This window comes from Zeus faber (genome assembly GCF_960531495.2).
Source record: "Zeus faber genome assembly, chromosome: 21".
NCBI lineage: Eukaryota > Metazoa > Chordata > Actinopteri > Zeiformes > Zeidae > Zeus > Zeus faber.
The window spans coordinates 1607491-1629990 of record NC_137208.1 but is presented as its reverse complement, the minus strand read 5'-3'; the positions used below and the strand labels follow the sequence as shown (position 1 = coordinate 1629990).

Genomic DNA, 22500 nt, shown 5'->3' with positions numbered 1-22500 from the left:
CGTCAAACTGTTTCTCACTGTTTTCGTGCCCCGGATGTTTTTGGGCGTGGCCGCATGATGACTCAGTGACGTGGAGCGGTCTTACTCTGCACCACGTACAGCTGCCGCAAAGGCTCCGCGGCTCCGATCCATCTTTTGGGAACGCCCGTGTTATGTCACCCGCTTCCTTTCGTTCACCCGCCACCACGGCGAGCCCCCCCCCCACCCCGGTGGGCGTAGTAGGGTCGGGGTGTCGGGTTTCAGCGTCTCCGGTGGACACGCCCCTCGTGTCTCACAACAGAGGGAACTGCCCTTTTTTTATGATATTGTAACCTAATTGATATACGTGCCAATTTTTTTAATCGTTCAAATTTGGCGGAGTGTTGATAAGACGTTGTTGTGTGTGAGGAACCCTGAACACGTCCTGTTGCTTCACAGGAACCTTAAACACCTCAATGCCCGAGAGGAAACATCAATAACTAATCATGTTTCAATGCTAGTTCTGCTTTTCACACTTTGCATCAATAAACTCATCATCAATTTTGTTCGTTTCTTGTGTTTCAGTCTCACATTTTCATATGATGCGATAGAAAGGGAAGGTGGAGCTCCATAGGCGACACATACGTCAGAGCCAAGGAAGGCAGACGCTGTGGTACAGATGTGCACACAGTGTGGTACAGATGTGCACACAGTGTGGTACAGATGTGAAGATGGTGTGGTACAGATGTGCACACAGTGTGGTACAGATGTGCACACAGTGTGGTACAGATGTGCACACAGTGTGGTACAGATGTGCACACAGTGTGGTACAGATGTGCAGATGGTGTGGTACAGATGTGCACACAGTGTGGTACAGATGTGCACACAGTGTGGTACAGATGTGCACACAGTGTGGTACAGATGTGCAGATGGTGTGGTACAGATGTGCGGATGGTGTGGTAGTGATCAGGAGGAACTGACTCCCTTTGCCCTGGATGTGATGTTGAAAGACTCGAAACACCCGACGACTCCAGGTCACTGGACTGGAATTCTTGCTTCTAATCAGTCAACAGCAGCGATCAGTGATAATTATTCCTGAATGTTGCTCCCGTCGCTCCACGAGAACGGAGCAAACTACTCCCTCCCCAAAAAAAACGTTGTGTTCATAATGAGAGATGGGACATGCCGGACACGTTCACCCCTTCCAGTCTTCCATTGTGGCCTCTGAGTGCAGCCACCAGGCGGCGCCGCTAGCTAGCTGGAGGAGCATGTAGGCGGAAGGAAAGCAGGAGGAGTCAAACCACGTGACTGCCGGAGGTCACAGAGCGCAGAGAAAGCCATGATGACACTCGTCATCATCCAGGAATGACTGACCTGGTGTCCGCTTGTGGCCAATCAGAGGCGGGTAATGAATATATATATGTGTACATCTAGCGCCCCACGCAGGTAAATGGGAGCCAGTTCTGCACCACCCGTGGAAGATCCTGAGCAACGGCGTGGAGCTGCGTCCAAGTCCATCTGTTACTGTTTGCATGAAGCCGTGAAGTGACAAAAAAAACCTTTCGCTGTCCAAACAGACGCACGTCAACATACGAAAACAAAGACGTGTTGTGATGCTCTCAGCCAGCGCCCCGAGCAAGATCCCACCTGCTTTTTGAAATGTTCCGTGAGGGGTACGACTGCTGCTCCACCTCCAGCTCCGCTCTCTTCAGAGGAGGAACTCAACGATGTTTGAATCCGAAACACACTCTGTCTCCTCTCAGTCACTCAACAGCCGGGCTTCACACTTTGAGCACGGAAAGGACATTGAGGAAAGTCGTCGCTGGTTTCCACTTTTAAAAGTTGAATGGCATATATTTGTAATTATCATCATGATATTGATAAAAGCTTCTTTAGGTCTCTATTCGGGGATTCTCTCGACATATCTCAGATATCGTTTCATCGTTCCCATTATTCTACGTTGTAGGGATGTGACTCCCGTTGGTCACCTCTGTGCTTGATTCATATTTGGGGCCGGTTTGGTTTCCCTGGATTGACCGACGCTGACGCTGCAGGAGGCTGTTGTGTCCCATCCTCAAGGCCCAGCTGTAGGACGTTGACGTGCCGTGGTTTCCTGGCTCCCACACCAGTACCAGTATCTGTACCAGTACCAATACACTTACCAGTACCTGCACCTGTAGAAATACACTTACCAGTACCAGTACCAGTAGCTCTACCTGTACCAGTACCTGTACCTGCACCTGTACCAATACTGGTACTAGTACCAGTACCAGTAGCTCTACCTGTACCTGTACCATAACCAGGACCAGGACCAGTACCTGCACCAGTACCAGTACCTGTACTAGTATCAGTACCTGTACCAGTACCAGTACCAATACCAGTACCAGTACCAGTACCAGTACCTGTACCAGTACCTGTACTAGTATCACTACTTGTACCAGTACCAATACCTGTACCTGTACCTGCACCAGTACCTGTACCTGTACCAGTACCCGTACCTGCACCAGTACCTGTACCTGTACTAGTATCACTACCTGTACCAGTACCAGTACCTGCACCAGTACCTGTACCTGTACCTGTACCTGTACCTGTACCTGTACCTGTACCTGTACTAGTATCACTACTTGTACCAGTACCAATACCTGTACCTGCACCAGTACCAGTACCTGTACCTGTACCTGCACCTGTACCTGTACCAGTACCCGTACCTGCACCAGTACCTGTACCAGTACCTGTACCTGTACCTGTACCTGTACCTGTACCTGTACCAGTACCCGTACCTGCACCAGTACCTGTACCAGTACCTGTACTAGTATCACTACCTGTACCAGTACCTGCACCAGTACCTGTACCTGTACCTGTACCTGTACCAGTACCTGTACTAGTATCACTACTTGTACCAGTACCAGTACCAATACCTGTACCTGTACCTGTACCTGTACCAGTACCCGTACCTGCACCAGTACCTGTACCTGTACCAGTACCTGTACTAGTATCACTACCTGTACCAGTACCAGTACCTGCACCAGTACCTGTACCTGTACCTGTACCTGTACCTGTACCAATACCAGTACCAGATCTATGTTGCAGGAGTTTCAGAAGAGTCTATTTCTTGAATGGGGCGCCACTAAGCCCACAACGCTCCTGTGTTTGTGGTGTTGGCTGAAGGACAAGAAGCAGGTTTGCACCGTCAACAGTTTATTTAGGAATTTGCTGCCACAACAATAACTAAGTTGAATAAACTTTTACTGGTTTAGCAGGAACATATTTCAAAGTCCGTCATGCACAACACACCCTTCTCTAACTTGTCGTCATGGCATCTTCCCGCATATGTTGTCATGTGGCCAGGACAGCGTCTCCTTTCAGAGCCTCCGCTTGTTACAGCCGAGACACTTTAAAACCCACTTTCCCAGGATTCCATCTGCAAGCTCACACAGTACGACCCACGATGCATCTTGGTTTGATACAAAATGCTCCAGGACGTGGGCGGCTTGTCTATCAATATGCCAAATTGCGGAAGAAAAATAAAAAGTGAAACTAAAAAAAAAGAAACTCAGAAATGTGTCACTCGTTTTAGTAGCAGTACTGCGTTTCACAGAACCCCAAAAACTGCAGTTGGTAACAGGAAGTTGTCAACGTGTCATTGCTTCACTTTGTCGCCGTCGCCTGACACGACACCAAACGGTCGTGAAAACACTGCACGTGCAACTCGAAATTTTGTAATTAATAATAGAGCAATCGATTTGAACAGGTGAGTGGGGTGTAGCAAGTGAATAAGTATTATTGATTAATAAGTAATACTGTAAGTAGGTAATAATGAGTAATGCATAGGAATGTAGGCGGGCCCGAAGCCTTTTAGAGCTTTGAATACACAAAGGATTTTAAGAAGGAAGCTAGGAGCCCATGCAGCTCAAACAGGGCAGTCACCTCTGGCTTTCTTGCTTTTGTTGATCCTCTAAAGCTGGAAAGGAATGTTTAACTCCAGTGACCTGAGCAGCCCATCCCAGCTCACCTGGACACCTACCTGTACGCTGCAGCCACCGTTGAGGCCGGTTCTGATCATATTCTTACGGTGAAAAATGTAAAACACAACCCGGACTTGTCTTTTCATGCTTAATGTTTATTGAGGATAGAATCAAGCAGATATGCATGTGTGTGTCGGCAGAGAATGAAGCATCTTTGTTGGGTAATAATGTCATTATTAATAACTTGACATGAGATACAGGATATAACCCACAGCATATGAGAGCAACCCGTAGCAAACCCTGGAAGTCAATTTAACACATCATCCCACCGTGAGAAAATAAAATCTGGACAAAAGTGATGTTTTTTATATGGATATTTTAAAGGAAAAGATGATTTCCTCGTCATGCTGATTTCCCCTTCAGATGAATGACAGCACTCCTCCAAAGTACGCTCAGGAAACTGGTCTTATCTTCATTTCTACTCTTTTCAAAGAGTAGGGATAGTCTTTCCACGTCGACCACTGAACACTTTGTGTTTTGTATGCTGATGGCCCCCAAAGATAAATACCATTGAGATTGGTGTGATGGCATTTGCTATACCAAAAGGCTCCCAGATATGTAGCTGCACAATTATTTCTCCAAGCGTCCTGATCCTTGTCAAAGGTGCTGAACCTCTGGCCGTTGTGTAGGCGCAGCGAGTCTCCGGCTCCTCCGTTCTTGAAGCCGCCGACGCGCAGCCTGTAGCCGTCGGACTCGGGGCCCACGTGGAAGGAGGAATATTGGGCAAACACTTTTTTTCCGGTGAAGTCCTCCATGTCCACTCTCAGCTGGTGCTTCCTCTTGTCGGTGAGGATGTGGATGGTGTCCAGCCCCAGCCAGTACTCCCCGAAGGCGTCGCCGAAACCAGCCGTGTAGTTCACCCAGGGGAGATAGAAGTTCAGGGAGCCGTCCATTCTCCTCTGGATGACCGTCCACTTCCCTCCGTCGTTGTCCATGTCGCAGTAAACCTGGACGGGTGTCAGCAGGGGGTAGATGGTGTACACCCCACTAATTCTGGATAAGTTGGTGTAGATTTCATCACATCCCAGATTCAGCGAGATGTCGCAGCGAGGAGCGCAGTGGGCCACGGCTCCCAAGAGAAGAACCACCAAAGCGCGGACATCCATCTCAATCAAGTCTGGGTTAATCTGTGTGCAAGGTGTAGGCTCGTGGGTAGGAAGGTCCTTGATGCTTTGCAAGTCTTTCACTGCCAATTTATAGTCAGATGTTTACAGGTGGAATGTGAACTTGACAGCTAAGGGAGGGCGTCAACCGATCACTTGTCAGTTCATAATTTCCTCATAGTTTGTTGCTTGTGTGTGTATAATAACCACACCGAGAATGTCCATGCTGTTAGATGCGTCTATTCTGTTTAAAATAATATTGTGGAGGTGTGTTCTGGCTCAGGGCCAGGAAATGAGGAAGCGGAGGCAGGCGGAGGCCAAACAGCGCCGGTTGGCGTGTTTATTGATAAGTCTCTTAAAATCAAACGGTGGCTCGTGGGCCAAAAGGAACAACTCAGGGCTCGCAGGCTAATGTATATCAATAGTCCATGAGGAATCAACGCTTTCCGATCTCCTGCGATCTGTCTGGCGGCTTGTGTATCGGGCGGACCTCGTCCTGTGCGTTCCATCTCCCAGGCACGCCGATCCCTACGGCGGGACACACACTGTCACGACCACAGCTAGGAGAGACCCAAACGCATGACACGGGGAGACGGGAGGCAGGCAAAAGATGTTTATTAGCCCAGATGGTGGAGCTGTCCGGGGGGACCCGGTCAGGTAGGGATGGAGCCGGACTGGGCGGGGATGATGATGACCAGGAGGAGGGGTCCAGGATCCGGGTGGAGGGATGGGGAACCGGGCTGGATGGAGAAGGACGGACAGCCTTGGTTGACGAGCGGAGACAAGCAGGTAAGGGGAAGACGAGACAAAGAGACATAAACTAGGAACTTGAAACAAGCACTAGGAGCTAGGAACTAGGATGGGAGCCAGTAGCTGTACAACTGGGTAAGCTAGTTGACGGTCTGGCAAGGAATGACTGGGAAGCTGAGTCTAAATACTGTGTGGAGTGATGCAGGTAATTGATCCCAGGTGTGTGCAATTGGGCTCAAGTAGGGAGCTGCAGATGGGGCAAGAGCGGCCTCTAGTGGCGCTGGGAGGCCGTGGGCCTAACACACACACAATTATAACTTCCTGTTTTTGGGATCAGCCTAATCAGCGGAGTCCCTTCGCTGATTAGGCTGATCCCCAGCAGCTGAGCGGTCCCCAGATGGGAGACTGCGCCGCCTGTCTGTCCGCCGCCCCCTTGGTCCACCACAATTATCCATCACTATTCATCATTATTCCAGCGTAGAGTCCTGAAATCCCTTTCTATATATTTCTATATAACTACAGCAATACAAACATCATATTGGAACTTTGCTGATTCGTCATCATCATGAGGTCCTCACTCACCCTGCCCCCTGCTGCGGTTTTGCCTCCTTCTGAGGGACTCACTAAAGTAGACGTGGTTCAACAGGGTCCGGGCTCGGTCCGACATTCTCCGGAGTAGATACCCCAACACCCTTCAGAGCCGCCAGTAGATCGAACGCAGTTGACCAAACTTGACGGTGATGTTGTTCTCACGAAGGATGGTCAGTAAAGATGAGTCAGTAAAGAGTGGCCCGTCGTCATGACCAGGACTCATCCTTGCAGAGATGGAGCGCTCAGAAAAGCGGACGTCAGACTTACTCCACATCAACTCCCAGGGTCCTCCTCAGGACCCACCCGGGAAGGGCTTTTCCAGACGATAGGCAGCCGCACTGTGGCTTCTCAAACGGTGGCGGGTGGGAGTCGGAGCAGTTCTTGAGCTCTCCTCCAGGGGGAGCCCTCAGGATTTGTGTTAACAGAGTTGTGTGTTTTTTTGGCAGAAGCGAGTGACAGGAAGTCGCCGTTTCTCTCCAGTCGAGAGAATGTTGAAACAGAAACATCCGTCCGCTGCCATCCATTTCTTATTGACCCTTCGAGCGGTACTATTTGAGATCATAATTCAGAGCACTGTATTGTTTTGTGTACCATTTATTTCAGCATTTTGTCTTTTTTTTTCAAATGTGTTCAAATATACAAATTCTGTAGTAGCATAGTTAGTAATGTAGTAGCAGCACCCTCCATTTTGTTCCATATCTCTAAAAGGATAAAGGATCAGCGCTGAGATATTTACATTGTTCATGAGACAGGAAGTTGATGAGTTGATGACCAGGTGTTACATTGATTTAGAAACAATCCAGCGATTGAAAGATGATGCTCATATCACACATGGCACTAACATGCATCTCAGCTGATCCCATCACATGTGGACGGCTGTCAGTCCGTCGGTTCAAACCCGGCACTAACGTGTGTCGTTGCCCTGTTGCTTTCCGTTGCTATGGGAGTTGACTTGGTAAAAACTGGATGTTGTTGTGTGATACTCTTCACTTGTAAATAACAAATCCTGCGCTTCCCAAACGGGGAGACTTTCTGCATCACTCTCTCAGGCTCCGCAGAGCCATCGGTCGCCGTCCTCCTTGTTGTTTGGCACTTTAATATGACGCCGTTGCCGTGCGTCAAGCTTATACTTCCGCTAACGCAGAGGACGTCGGTTGTTCAGGTCCTTCCACGCAGCCCAGACCCCCTCCCGACGAGGCCCGAGCGATCGGATCTCAGTGCGTTTACACCTGTACTCAGAGCCGCCCACTTGTGATCGGATCACCTGAGGGGCGTGTTGCTGTGAACAGGGTCTGAGGAACGATAAACATTGGCAGCAAGATGTTCCCGTCATCAGCGAGGAGACAACTTGATCTACGTTGTTGATGTTTTCCCATCACAAAACCTTCTGTGGGGAAGTTTTGTCTCTAGAACTGGATTTTCTCGGAAAGCGTCCAATCCATCCACTAAATGTCATGGATTTTACGTCCATATCGCTCACGTTGCTTCTAGCAATAATGATGTGACGTAGTAGAACATGTACGAACTCATGAAGCTCAGCAGTTTTCTCAAAGCCAATGTTACATTCCCTGCTATTATAACAAATATTATGACAAATATTATGACAAATATTATAACAAATATTGTAACAAATATTATGACAAATATTATAACAAATATTATAACAAATATTATGACAAATATTATGACAAATATTATAACAAATATTCAAACAAATATTATAACAAATATTATGACAAATATTATGACAAATATTATCACAAATATTATAACAAATATTATGACAAATATTATAACAAATATTATAACAAATATTATGACAAAAAGCGCTTTCTCTCTCTCTCTTCTCTTCTCTTCTATCTCTCCGACAAGACGCACAGTGATGTAGTCATCAAGGTGGGCCCTGTGGTGGTGGTGGTGGTGGATGGTCTGGGTGGAGGCGGGAGGCAGGAGGTTCTACCTTCTGTTTTATTCATGTATATGCTCCTAATCTAGGCTCACGGAGGGTGGAGCTCTTTATAAAACGAAAGGAAACGTGGCAGCGGGGGGATCAGGGTGACTACGCGGTGATGGGTGAGGACTGGAACTGTACATTGGACTATAGTCTGGATAGGAACAGTGAGGAACCCCACAGAGTTTCTTTCGCCTGTCTGTCTGAACTTACAGCTCAGCATGACCTCATGGACACATGGAGAACAAAACATACGACAGACAGACGGTCACATGGGTGGAGGTTTTAGATGGTCGGTGAAGCGCGGCTGGACAGGCTTTAGGTATCACACACACTCAGTTCCAGGTTACTGAGCAGTTCCTTTCACCGATCATCACCTCCTCACTCTGGAGCTATCCACTGTACACAGCACCAAGCATTCTTCTTATTGACATTTTAATTGTTGTAAATTTCCCGTTGTGGGACTAATAAACCTTTATCTTATCTTATCTTAATGTGAGTGGCAGTGCCCCTGCCGGTAGGAGGCTGCAGGAGAAGAGGCAGGAGCTGAGCACTTTCCTCCAGGAGAGAGTACAGGGCGCCATGATCAGGGCTCGGTACATCAGCATCAGGGATATGGACGCCCCCAGCTCCTATTTCTTCAACCTGGAGAGGACTGTTCAGCGGTCCAGACAGATGGCTTGTCTCCGTCTCCCGGCTGGCAGGGTGACCACCAGCCCGGCGGAGATGAGGGCACATGCGATGGCCTTCTACACCACCCTATTCAGGGCAGGGGACTGTGCTCGAGAGTGTGCTTCTGAGCTCCTTCAGGGGCTGCCTCGGCTGGAGGTCGGGGAGCGGGACACCTTGGACCCTGCCATTGGAATGGAGGAGCTCACTTCTGCTGTGGGCAGCTGGCGTCTGGGCACGCTCCTGAGATAGACGGTCTGTCTCCCAGAGTTTTATAAGCATTTCTGGAGCCTGATAAGGGCGATCTACACCGGGTGCTGCTGGAGTCCCTGCGGACTGGTACCAGTTTCCTCTCGGCGAGCAGCCCTCTCTCTCATACCCAAGAAAGGAGACATGGCCTTGCTCAAAAACTGGAGACCCGTTGCACTGCTTTTCACTGACTACATACTCTTTTCGAATGTCCTGACCAATAGGCTGGAAGGAGTTTTAGGGCTGTTGATTTTCAAGGACCAGTCTCACTGTGTACCAGGCAGATCTATTAAGGACAATTTTTTCTTAATGACTGATTTGTTTGACCTGTGTGATTTCAATAACATCGATGTTGGTGTCTCATTCCTTGACCAGGTCCACTGTGTGGACCAGTGCTTTTTATTTTCAACCTTGAAGGCATTTGGATTTGGGGAAGGGTTTCTAAACTATGTGCAGCTCCTTTACAGGGGAGCATCCTGCCTGATCAAGGTGGGCGGGGGGTTGAGCCGTCCCCTCGCTGTAGGGAGAGGGATCAGACAGGGCCCATCTCTGGCCAGCTCTACTGCCTTGCTATTGGATATGGTAGCTCAGGCGGTAGAGCTGGTGGTCTAGTGATCCAAAGGTTGCTGGTTGGATCCCAGACTCCTCCTGCTAGCATGCTGTAGTGTCCTTGAGCAAGACACTTAACCGCTAATTGCTCCTGATGGCTGCGTCCGTCAGTGACAATTGTAAGTCGCTTTGGATAAAAGCGTCTGCTAAATGTAATGTAATTGAACCTCTTCTGCACATTCTGAACCTGTTCTGCTGCTGCTGGTCATCGCCACTTACACAGACGATGTCAATGTTTTGATTACCGACCAGGATGAAGTCCGGGGATCGGTGGCTTGCTTCCGGATGTATCAGGCGGCCTCATCTGCGAAGGTAAACTGGGAGAACATGGGGGGAGAGCTTCTCCTTTAAACTCTTTATCTTCACTCCTGTTTACACTGTGTCAAACAAATCTGTCCTTGTCCTGGGAAACACTGTTTCAGGGGTTTGGAAAAGCAGGAAGAAGGCTGAGCAGGGTCAGGGGTCAGTGGACCCGGCCCAGATGACGGTTGGTCTGCTCTCAGCCGCCTCAGGGTGGAGTTTGAGTTTTGCAAACTGACCGGCAAATTGGACACTTTCAGGAGTGTATGGGATGTTGGGAAGGTGCTGTGCTCGGTCCAGGATGATTCCCTCATTGTTAACCTGTGATTTTCCAGTGGTAGCTGTGATCTCTCTCTCTCTCTCTCTCTCTCTCTCTCTCTCTCTCTAAGGAGGTAAACTGTACAAAGGAGGAAGTCTGGGCTACAAAGGGAGCAGCCCTTATAGTGAACAGCAGTCTCAAACCTGGTGAAGACATCAACAGATCCCTGTGAACCTAGTTATCTCTGAGGAGAGATGTCTGTGCTCTTACTGACCTGTGATTTTCATGTGGTTTGTCTATATTTTTGTTGTTTTTTGGTTTCTTTGTGATCAAGTTTCGGCTGTTGTGACATGACTTACTGAAATTAAAGGGACTTTAAAAGTCAAGTCTCTCCCCCTCCCTCCTTCTCGAGGTGAGTGGAATTCCAGCTGCCCCCGTCCTCTTCCAGGGACTCTTTCCTCCCTCCCTCCCTCTCTCTCGTTCCTCTCCTCCCTCCCTCTCTCTCTTTTCCTTTCTTCAGTTGCTCCACCTGAGTCCAGTGGAAGCTCCGTCATCCCCTCTACCAAGATGAGCTGGACGCTTCGAGTCTCCTTCCTCTCGCTGCTCGCCACCGTCCTCATCCTCGCACGTGAGTAGTGTGTTATGTAAATAATACTGATTCTATTGACATTTTCTTATTTTATCATCATGTCTTATTGCTTCAGGGTGAGGGGTTAGGGTGCCTAGTGCTAAGAACTGTGCATTGAATATGTGCATAGAATCCTATGTGGTTTGTGTTTTGATGCATGAATCGCTGTATTAATGGGAATCATGCAAGTTCTTGGAAGACAGCGACACTTCTAAATTTGCTCAATAAAGTTTTGAAATGTGGATTTGAATGAACTTTAACTTGGCTGTGATATGGACCAGGACGGAGCGGAGTGAAATTCCTATTTTATTGGAAGAAATGTCTCGATGCGAGTTTGATATCTACCTCAATTTGCAGAATTTGTAAAAAATAAAAGAGCCAATCAGGGACAAGAGACTAATGCTCAATCAGAAAGCAGCTGAAGTTGAAGAGGAAATCTTTTCTTACACTTTTCTTAGTTGCTGTGTTTTCTTAGTGTTAAAACGACTTTCTATGCAGCGACATCATGACAACGTGCTGAAGGGAAGTGGAGTGGCAGTATGACCATGTAGCATGTAGCATGTAGCATGTCTGAGAAGATATCATTCTTTTTACACGTATTCATACTAAAGTACACTGGACGTAGTATGAACATGTACTATGCAGTACGTACAGTGGTATGCAGTATGTAGTATGAAGTATGTAGTATGCAGTATGTAGTATGTAGTATATAGTATGCAGTATGTTGTATGCAGGATGCAGTATGTAGTATGTAGTATGTACTATGCAGGATGTAGTATATAGTATGCAGTATGTAGTATATAGTATGCACTATGTGGTATTCAGTATGTAGTATGGATTATGCAGTATGCACTATGTAGTATTTCGTATGCAGTATGTAGTATGTAGTATTCAGTGTTTAGTATGCAGTATGTAGGATGTAGTACACAGTATGTAGTATGTAGTATGCAGTATGTGGTATTCAGTTTGTAGTATGAATTATGCAGTATGCGCTATGCAGTATGTATTATGTAGTATGTACTATGCAGGATGTAGTATGTATTATGCTGTAAGTAGTATATAGTATGCAGTATGTGGTATCCAGTATGTAGTATGTAGTATGCACAATGCAGTATGCACTATGTAGTATTTAGTATGCCGTATGTAGTGCTAAGTAGTGCTAAGTAATTGTAGGTTAGGAGAGGAGCTACTCACTGAAGAGCTGGGTCTTCAAGTGCTTCTTAAAGACAGGGAGGTCCCTGCTCTGGTCATTTTTGGAACTACAAATGAGCGTGGCCTGGCTCTGCCGGCCGTACAACCACGGCAATCCAGGTTATTCTCATTTGTAGTTCCACGTTGGTGGAACGAGCTGCCAAAAACGACCAGAGCAGGGACCTCCCTCTCTGTCTTTAAGAAGCACCTGAAGACACAGCTCTTCAGTGAGTACCTCCTGTCCTAACTTACAAGTACTTAGCACTACCTAGCAGTATTTATTGTTACACTAATGTCTCTGTCGCAATGTAGCTTGAATGTTATTTTCCCTTGTAAGTAGCTTTGGATAAAAGCGTCTGATAAATGATTAAATGTAAATGTAAATGTAGTATGCAGTATTCAGTGTATAGTATGCGGTTTGTAGGATGTAGTAGGCAGTATGTAGTATGTAGTATGCAGTATGTGGTATTCAGTTTATAGTATGAATTATGCAGTATGCACTATGCAGTACGCAGTATGTAGTATGCAGTATATAGTATGCAGTATGTAGGATGTAGTATGCAGTATAAATATGTAGCATGAGATTTTGGGTGCAGCGAGCAGTAGAGCATCAAGGAGACAGAAAAAAAGAACATATTCAACAACATATTCAACAACATATTAAACAACATATTCAACAACATATTAAACATCATATTCAACAACATATTAAACATCATATTCAACAACAATATTAAACATCATATTCAACAACATATTCAACAACATATTAAACAACATATTCAACAACATATTAAACAACATATTAAACAACATATTCAACAACATATTAAACATCATATTCAACAACATATTCAACAACATATTAAACAACATATTCAACAACATATTCAACAACATATTAAACATCATATTCAACAACATATTCAACAACATATTAAACAACATATTCAACAACATATTAAACAACATATTAAACAACATATTCAACAACATATTAAACATCATATTCAACAACATATTAAACATCATATTCAACAACATATTAAACATCATTTTCAACAACATATTAAACAACATATTCAACAACATATTAAACATCATATTAAACATAATATTAAACAACATATTCAACATCATATTAAACAACATATTAAACATCATATTCAACAACATATTAAACAACATATTAAACATCATATTAAACATAATATTAAACAACATATTCAACATCATATTAAACAACATATTAAACAACATATTCAACAACATATTAAACATCATATTAAACAACATATTAAACAACATATTCAACATCGTATTCAACAACATATTCAACATCACATTAAACATCATATTAAACAACATATTAAACATCATATTCAACATCATATTAAACAACATATTCAACATCATATTAAACAACATATTAAACATCATATTCAACAACATATTAAACAACATATTCAACATCGTATTCAACAACATATTCAACATCACATTAAACATCATATTAAACAACATATTAAACATCATATTCAACATCGTATTCAACGACATATTAAACATCATATCAAACAACATATTAAACATCGTATATACTCTTCTCTCTCCAGTTTGCAGCGAGACAGACAGCGCCGCGGTGCCGGACGATGCTGAGGCAGCGGAGCCAAAAGGCGAGTCTTACTGTACGCATGGTTGCCTGGCAACCACCAGAACCTCACATCCTATCGAGGCTGTTGTCGTCAACTACAAACCGAAAAAAACACCCAATTTCTTTGCTCAACTTGAAACTAAACTGAACTTCATTCAATTCAGAATCAGCACATCCCAAACTAACTGAAACCAAATGAGCGTTGTCCAGCAGCAGGGTTGAACGCAGCAGAAGGCCGAGCAACCTCCAGCCTCCTCAAATAGTTGGTCTTGATCTTCAGTTTGAGTACAGACCGTGAGAGCTGGGCCTCACGATGCTTCCTATTTTTGGAGGTTTTAAACAGGAGGTGTCCGAAAAGTTACAACAGGGATAACTGGCATGTGGCGCCCTTTTGCTTCCAGCTCTCCTTTTTGTTCCATGAAGCACCACTGACCACTTGGCCTTGATTTTACAACCCCATTTCCAAATTGAGCTCCAGCCAAAACAAAGGCAAATTGGTTTTCTATCTCCGAAACATAACGACAGAAAAAGCTCAGCAACTGACAAAAGGACACGTCAGTAAGATGACATCTTCAGAGAACACAGAAAGTTAATCCCATTTCAGCTTCAGCCCTGACCTTGGCACTCCTCCTTCACCTTTGACCTTTAGGCTCGGTGCGTCACGTCTTTGTGCCGGAGTCGGACGCCTCCAACTTCTTCAAGCAGCGTGGTCGGCGTTCGGCCAAGCGCCAGGCTGAGGTCCAAGGTAGGACCGGGGGTTGCTCTCTGCAGGGGGGTGTGACCACGCAGGGTCGGGGTCTGGGTCTGGGTCGGGGTCAGGTTAGGGTCGGGGTGTTTTGAATGGCAATGGCGGAAACTTGAGAAGCTTCAGAAAAACGGAGAGCACAGACATTCCTGTGCCCACCTCAGGTTACTTGGCTTCTCGAGACGTCCAAGGTCGTCCAAGGTCGTCCAAGGGAGCGGAGCCCAATTCCCTGGGAGCTTCAAACTGACTTTCACACACAAGGTACAAAGCTTCAACCCTTCAAACTCAATAGAAACAGGTTTCTATGGAGTAGGAACCAGGAGGACCCCACCGCTGTGGAAGCACGCCCACACCTTTCACAAGGTCACAAGAGCAGTTTACAAGGTCATTAGGGAAGATCACAAGGTCATTTAGGATCATTATTTGTGTAGGTGTGGTAGTTTGTGGACACTCCCGGAGGAGGTTTTGGTTTGACTGAAACCCAGCCAGCCCCCCCCCCTCTCCCTCTCTCTCAATTAAATTCAATTCAATTGATCTTTATTTCATGACAGTTGTTATAACAGTTTTGCCAAAGCTGGAAGGCAGGTAGCACCCAACAACAACAACAACAACAACAACAACAACAACAACAACAACAACAACAACATTACATACAATAACTCAACAACAACAGCAACATGTCTCTCCCCGAGGAGCACGGCCATCTTTACTCATCAGACAGTGCGGTGAATGATGCTCAAATTGAGTTAAATTTATCGAAAACGTTTTGTCTGATGTGTTGGTATGGTTGACAGACTCTGTCTCTACATCACCTGTCTTACACTGACCTCACCTGTCTTACACTGACCTCATAATCTTTGCTCTTTGGGCAGCCAGGATGTCCTGTTTCTTCCTTTTCGATGTCTGGACTGTGCTCATTGAGCCTGTACTTGCTCAGGATCTGTCTCTGCTTCATAACTCTGACGCTAGAGATATTCTGACAGTGTATATTCTCTTTTTAGGCTCAGATAGCAATGGAGTTTGTTTTGTGTTTTGGTTTGATGGTTTAATGTTCCAGAGAGGCCTTTTTGGTTTCTTTAACTATTTGCCTGACTGTGATGTGTGATGGTCAAGCAGTGCTGCTCTGACATGGAACCATGTTGATGTTGGTTGCTCAGTAAGGCTCATGAGCAGCTGACTGAGGGGATTCTTTTTGGGCTTCAGTTCTTGGCTTTGCAGTGCTTCACACTACAGTGTATCTTGGGGACTTGATTTAAGATGCATCTACAATGTGATTGTTCTTTTCTGAATGTTTATTATTAGTGGATATCGACCTAATTCTGCCCTGCATGCATTGGTGGCTGTTTTTCTTTGTATGTTAATATACTCCTGCAGAATGTGTCATGCAGGGTCTCTGTAGGATGCTTGTCCATCTAGTGTAGTCGTGCAGACTGAGTGGACCCCACACTTCACTTCCATACAGGGCTATTGGTACAATTATACTTTCAAAATTTTGGTCCGGATTCTGATTGGTTCGTCTATTTGGTGAAATTTTCTTCTAATTGCGTAAAAGGCTCTACAGGCCTTCTCCTTTAGTGCATTCACTGCCAGACCAACGTTTCCAGAGGCACTGATTTGGAGCCCCAGGTCTTCATACGACAGTGTTCTAGTGGGTGTTTCCAAGGGTAAATTTGTGTCTGTTTTCCTGGGATCTGGGCTTTTTCTGGAAGATCACCATTTGGGATTTTTTTAAGTTTACTGTCAGGGCCCAGTTGTGACACTATTGCTCCAGCAGATCCAGGTGCTGCTGTGGACCCTGCTCTGTGGGTGACAGCAGCACCAGGTCGTCTGCATGGAGCAAGAATTTCACCTACTTGTTGTTTAGGGTGAGGCCTGCAGGGCTGCATGGTGGTTCCAACCACACGGCTAGCTCTTTAACGTAGACATTAAAGAGGGTGGAGGTAAGCTGCATCCCTGGCTCCTCCATGTAGACATTAAAGAGGGTGGAGGTAAGCTCCATCCCTGGCTCCTCCATGTAGACATTAAGAGGGTGGAGGTAAGCTGCATCCCTGGATCCTCCATGTAGACATTAAGAGGGTGGAGGTAAGCTGCATCCCTGGCGAACCCCTTGCCCTTAAGTGAAGAAGTCTGTTCTTTTTTGCCAATTTTTATTGGGCACTTGTTTTTGATATAGATTGATTTGATGATGTCATACATTTTACCCCCTTTACCACTTTGGAGAATTGTATAGTATCGTCCCTCTTGCCAGATTGAGTCAAATGCTTTTTTTTTAAATCAATAAAGCATGCAAAAATCTTCTTTTGTTTGTTTTGGTGTATGTGTTGATCGATGAGGGCGTGTAGGGTGTCAACATCATCAATAGTGCGGTGATATGGGAGGAAGCCAATTGGTCCCTTACTCAGGACGTCGTGTTGCATCAGCGTTGAAAAGCTTCCCCACGTCACTGCTCACACAGATGCTTCGCTAGTTGTTGGCTCCAGTTTGTCTCCGCTCTTGTGTGTTGGGGAAATAAGCCCCCGACTCCAGATCCCAGGGAAGCAGCTTGAAGGAGCAGGTTGAACAGTTGAAGCAGGGCCTGCTGCAGCTCCCCCCCTCCCCCAACCCCCCCCCCCCCCCCCCCTCTCTCTCTCTCAGGAGGCTACAGAAGGAGTCACAGGGTAGTATGGAGCTCTCGCTCTACCTCCCTCTCTATCCCAAACCCAAAACCCAACCCTCACAAAGCCCAGTCTGGCAGCCTCTCTGAGGGGCGTGCACGTGTGTCTGGACACGTCTGCACGTGAGTGTGTGTGTGTGTGTGTGTGTGTGTGTGTGTGTGTGTGTGTGTGTGGAAGGTCCTTTAAAAAGTAAGTGATGTCCAGATGTAGAGGACAGTTACAGTTAAGTCCAAAGAGAGACAGAGGCAATGATAGCAAAGTTAGCGGGAATCCAGGCGACCTAGGGTGACTAGTCGTGTAGTCGCTAGTAGTGACTAGCCCGAATAAAAGCCTCTGGTTGCCGCGGCAACATGCAACAGGCGGCAGCGACCCCGCCCCGCTCCTCCAGCACCTCCCTCCGTGTTCATACGTGACGCTCCCCGACCCATTTCCATTTGTTTCACCGGTTTCCAGAGTCATTGCGGACAAGCTCTACATGTTCCTCTTTAAGACGTTCTGCCGTTGTCGCAGTTTGTTCAGAGTCCGCTGCAGACCCGCCCGTCGCATCCCATAATACTGCCCCCACTGGTCGTGTATTGAACTGTGTCTTGCAGACCCATTGCCGGTGCAGTTCAAGATGGCGTGGGCTTTCCTAAGAACCTGCATCTGGTCCATCCCTGTGATTCTGCTGTTGTAACCCGGCTCTCCAGTTTGGATTTACGAGGTTCCCAAACCCCATAAGGAGATAAAAGTCTTCGATGCTCTGATGAATGAAGACACCGTGTCGGACCAACCGCTTCTCCTGAATCCCTCACCAGCCACCGCGGTAACTGCTTCCAAACCTACAACCTGCATATTAGACCCTTTACCGTCGAACCGTTTTAAAGAACTGCTTCCTGTTTTAAAAGGTCCTATTCTTGATCTTATCAACCAGTCGCTTTCTGTGGTCTATGCCCTCAGCTTCTAAAACTGCCGTTTTCAAACCGCTGCTCAAAAAATCTAAAATATTTATCCGCAAATTCGAAATTATTACAGACCAATTTCAAATCTTCCTTTTATGTCGAAACTACTTGAAGGGGTGTCGCCGATCAACTTAGTGCCTACTTATCCAACAACTACATCTTTGATCAATTTCAATCTGGATTTTGCTCCTGTCGCTGCACTGAAACTGCCTTGACCCGAGTAGTCAATGATCTACTTAGTACTGTTGATTCTGACCTCATGTCATTGTTGCTGCTTCTTGGGTTCAGTGCATCTTTTGACACTGTGGACCACAGCATACTTCCAAGCCCCTTGGAGAAGCAAATTGGTGTCCAGGGTGTCCAGGGCGCTTTCATGGTTTCATTCATATTTATCAAATAGAAATCAACCTGTAGGTTACAATCAATTTCTGAAGTAAAGTCTGGTGTCCCCCAGGGATCGGTCCTTGGCTCTCTGCTCCTCTCTACCTATATGCTTCCCCCCTGTGACATTGTTTGCAAATACGGTGTTAAATTTCATTGCTACGCTAATCATACACAGCTGTATGTACTGGTAAAGCCAAATAACCTTTCCCAACTCTTAAAATTAGGCATGTCTATCAGAAATAAAAACATGGATGGGTATGATCTTTCTGCTGTTAAATGCTGATTAAATAGAGATTGTAGTTGAGAGTACTTATATGGACATTTGTTTTAGAATTTGAGCGTTAATATCGATGGCTGTGTTTTTCCTGATAGCTCGACCGTCAAAAGTGATTGATTTTTGGTTCTCGTCTGACATCCCACTCTCATGTCAAGGCTAATACCAAGATAGTATTTTTTCATCTGAGTAATATTGCTGAAATCCAATTTATTCTATCACTGCTTGATGCTGAGCAAACTGTAATCCATGCATTTGTATCCTCCAGACTTGAATATGGCAACGCCCTTTTCGCGGGTCTTCCTAGTTGTGCGACTAGAAGTCTTCAGCTTGTTCAGAATGCTGCAGCTGGAATCTTGACGAAAACGTCACTGGCCACCAGTGCAAGATAGAGTTGATTTTAAGGTTCTTCTTTTAGCTTATGAGGCCTTACATGAACTGACACCACCTTACTTATCTGAGATAATTATACCATATACACCAGCGCGCCCGCTCCGCTCTCTCCGTGCTGGTCTCCTGGTCATTCCTTCAGTTTACAAAACACTGGTTGGTTTCCGAGCGTTTGCCGACAGTGCCCCTTATCTCTGGATTGGTCTCCCAGTACATGTCAAAGAAGCACACTCAGCTGGAATATTTAAATCAAGACTGAAAACCTACCTCTACCTGCATTACAGCCGACACCAGAACATAGAACTTAGTGGAGTCTGTCATCTTTCCTAACACTACTTCAACATGGATGTTTTAACGTGCTTGTTTTATTTCCATTTGGGGTTTTTTCTATGTGCTGGCATCTCCTTGACTTTTTTGTCGTTGATGTCGTTGTTTTGTTCTGACTGTTTTGTTTGCTTGCCGTGTGTGTTCACGTTTCATGATGTTTTAATATCCCGAGAGGAAAACATCTGTTTGGTTATCTCGGAACCAGGCCCCTAAGCCCAACTCTAATCCTACCGCAAACCCTAACCCTACCCTAACCCCAACTCTAATCCTAACCCTAACTCTAACCCTACCCTAACCCCAACTCTAATCCTAACCCTTACCCTAACCCTACCCTAACCCCAACTCTAATCCTACCCCAAACCCTTACGCTTACCCCAACCCAAAGCTATGAAACCTTCCTGTTATTAGTCTAAAGCCTAACCCTTACCCTAACCTAACCTAATCCAACCTTTACCCACGCATGGCAACGCCCTTTGAACATCGAATACATACTCTCACTCTATAAAAGTAACTAGTACTAATATTTGAGTTACTAGTATCTACTCCAACAGTTACTAGTATAATGGGAATAACAACTAGTAACTCAGATGTAAGTACCAGTAACTTTTGAGAGTGACTGGTTGGTCCTATGGATTAGATGTTGAAAGGGCGTGCCGTGGTCTTCATCAGCCCTGTGTCGGCGATGAAGATGAAGGTTAGAAACAGAGTGACGCTCCATTATGGGATGGAAAGAAAAACAATGCTGCACAAGTCGCCTTGAAGAAGCGGATCTCTCAAAGGAAACTGTCTCTCTCCTCCTCCTCCTCCTCCTCCTCCTCCCTTCCCCCCATCTCCAGCTGAGCAGCGGGTGTGGCTGGCGGCCAGAGAGCGAAGGAGGGAGCACAACGAGGAGCAGAGGGACGAGTTCGAGAACTACGCTGAGGAGGAGCACGACGGTGACACACACACACACACACACAAACAATCCGACCACTAATGGCCGCCTGCAGCTGCCGGACTCTTCTTGGTCTCAAGTGTTCGCCAGATGCCAAACCTCCGTGGTCGACCAAGTTTCTCCAAATTTGCTCTGCAGCCGCTGGCCGCTAACACCGCTGGCCGCTAACACCGCTAACGACGCTGACCGCAGTTTCTAAAGGCAGCTCTGGGGCCGTAAAGATGCAGATTTGCCTTTTTAAAGCCGTGGTCCAGTCGCTCTACGGAGGTTCAGGTGTCGTTAGACGGTTTCTCTGGGACTTGTTGTGATCCAGCCCCTGGAGCAAGATCACAACAAGTCCCAGGATTCCATTCCCCCAAATAACAGCGTGTAGGGGAGCTCGTACACCACCCTGACCGCCTGTGTTTTCACACCCCCTCCACCCCCAGAGCAAGACGAGAGGACGCGCGAGAGGAGCGAGCAGTACAGGGAGTACCACTACGACGGACTCTACCCCCGCTACCACTGGCACTGAGCATGCTCAGCGCCGGCCGGCAAACCCCGTCGGCCGTGCCAGGCCGCACCGCCTGTCAATCAGCAGAGCGGAGGTGGTGTTTGAAGTCTGGGAAGCTCCAGACCTTTTAACCAACCCTAACCCTGACCCCTGACCCTAAACTACAACAGCTTCCTATTATTACTCTTAAGCTTGATCCTAACCCTGACCCCTGATCTCTAACCCTAAGCTCCTGAACTGTTATTATTCCAAAGCTTTGTGTCTAATTTCCATAACCTGCCAAGGAGAGGTGGTCCGGTGATGCCGACGGAATGTTCCGTCATTGGACACAACTACTGACGACCACATACGGGGGTCGCTGCAGCATTCCCTCCAGCAGGGAGGCTGCAGCAGGGCAGAGCTGGGAAGGTCCAATTTTCCCAATTGATTTGAGTCTTTTTTTTTTTTTTTTTTAAGTCCCTTTTACAAGAACCTGATGTTGCTCAGCGACGCAGCACAACTGCTCCAAGTTTCCCAAAACGACGTGGAGGAAACGAGCAACTTGCACAGACTGTGGAAATGAACCGTAACAAGCCCCAACAACTCAAAGACCTCTCAAAAAAACTGATTATTTTTATTTCACCCCTTTGGCAAATTATTAAGGTTTTGTTTGTTCCATTTTTCTAAGTGTATAAAAGCATAAATATCCCAAAATGCAACGTTCATCATCAGGAAAATGTGACAATTTGTTCAGAAAACTGCTTGTTTTCCTGCACGTTTCCCCGTGGAGCAAACTCTGCAGAATTCACTGGCCACGCCCAAACGTCTGGAGCCCATCGGAACGATCGGGAACGCGGCCCCTCCGTTCGGACCCGGCGCTACACCTGCCGAGGGCCGGGATAAGCTCCTCCCCCTCTGGGTCAAGGTGTGGATGAAGCCCCGCCTCCTCCCTGCTCCTGAATATGAGCATTTCTTTAGCATTTATTTTCTAAGGTCTTCAAATTCACAGTCAGCATTAAACCATCAGGGTGATAAAAACGAGAAGTAAAATCACGATCATTTTAGACCAAGGCTGAAAAAACACGCGTGACATCACAGCTGCGTTCATCCCAAAGCTGCAAATAAAGAAATCTGCTTCTGCTCGATGGTGACGTCTGGTAATTCATGGCAAGGATTTGGAAAGAGGGATGGAAGGAGAGGAGGAATGTGAGCGGCGTCCTGCAGAACTCATCAGACACAGAGAAATACCTCCACATTCCACGGGTGGAGGTGGTGGTGGTGGAGGTGCTTGGACCAGGACCTGGAAAGAGGGGAGGGGGGGGGGGGGCTGAGCAGAGCAACGTGGCACCGTTCACCATCAAACAACAACATCCTTCAATGAAACGGCTCCATGTCTCCTCGGGTCACTTGTTATATACATTAATATTTATTCATATTGTTAT

The 22500-nt window shown here is 46.4% G+C and overlaps 3 protein-coding genes across 4 annotated transcripts in view; 2 read left to right on the top strand and 1 right to left on the bottom strand.

Annotated features, from left to right (window-relative positions):
• phyh (phytanoyl-CoA 2-hydroxylase) overlaps nt 1-523 on the top strand; it is a 7440-nt gene extending 6917 nt beyond the window's left edge. For both annotated transcript variants that reach the window (XR_013844713.1, XM_080022772.1), the window contains one exon: nt 1-523. This exon is cut by the window's left edge. The gene's annotated coding sequence lies outside the window, so the exon portion shown is untranslated.
• A 3852-nt stretch (nt 524-4375) lies between these two features.
• LOC307246377 (microfibril-associated glycoprotein 4-like) lies at nt 4376-5089 on the bottom strand (the record flags this gene model as incomplete). Its single annotated transcript, XM_080022296.1, has 1 exon — nt 4376-5089. The coding sequence occupies one exon, from the start codon at nt 5087-5089 to the stop codon at nt 4376-4378; it is 714 nt and encodes a 237-aa protein (XP_079878422.1).
• A 5874-nt stretch (nt 5090-10963) lies between these two features.
• On the top strand, nt 10964-22198 carry ucmaa (upper zone of growth plate and cartilage matrix associated a). The gene is made up of 5 exons (XM_080022436.1): nt 10964-11092; nt 13900-13959; nt 14587-14682; nt 20489-20587; nt 21015-22198. The coding sequence occupies exons 1-5, from the start codon at nt 11032-11034 to the stop codon at nt 21098-21100; spliced, it is 402 nt and encodes a 133-aa protein (XP_079878562.1). The 5' UTR covers nt 10964-11031; the 3' UTR covers nt 21101-22198.
• The last annotated feature ends 302 nt before the right edge of the window (nt 22199-22500 follow it).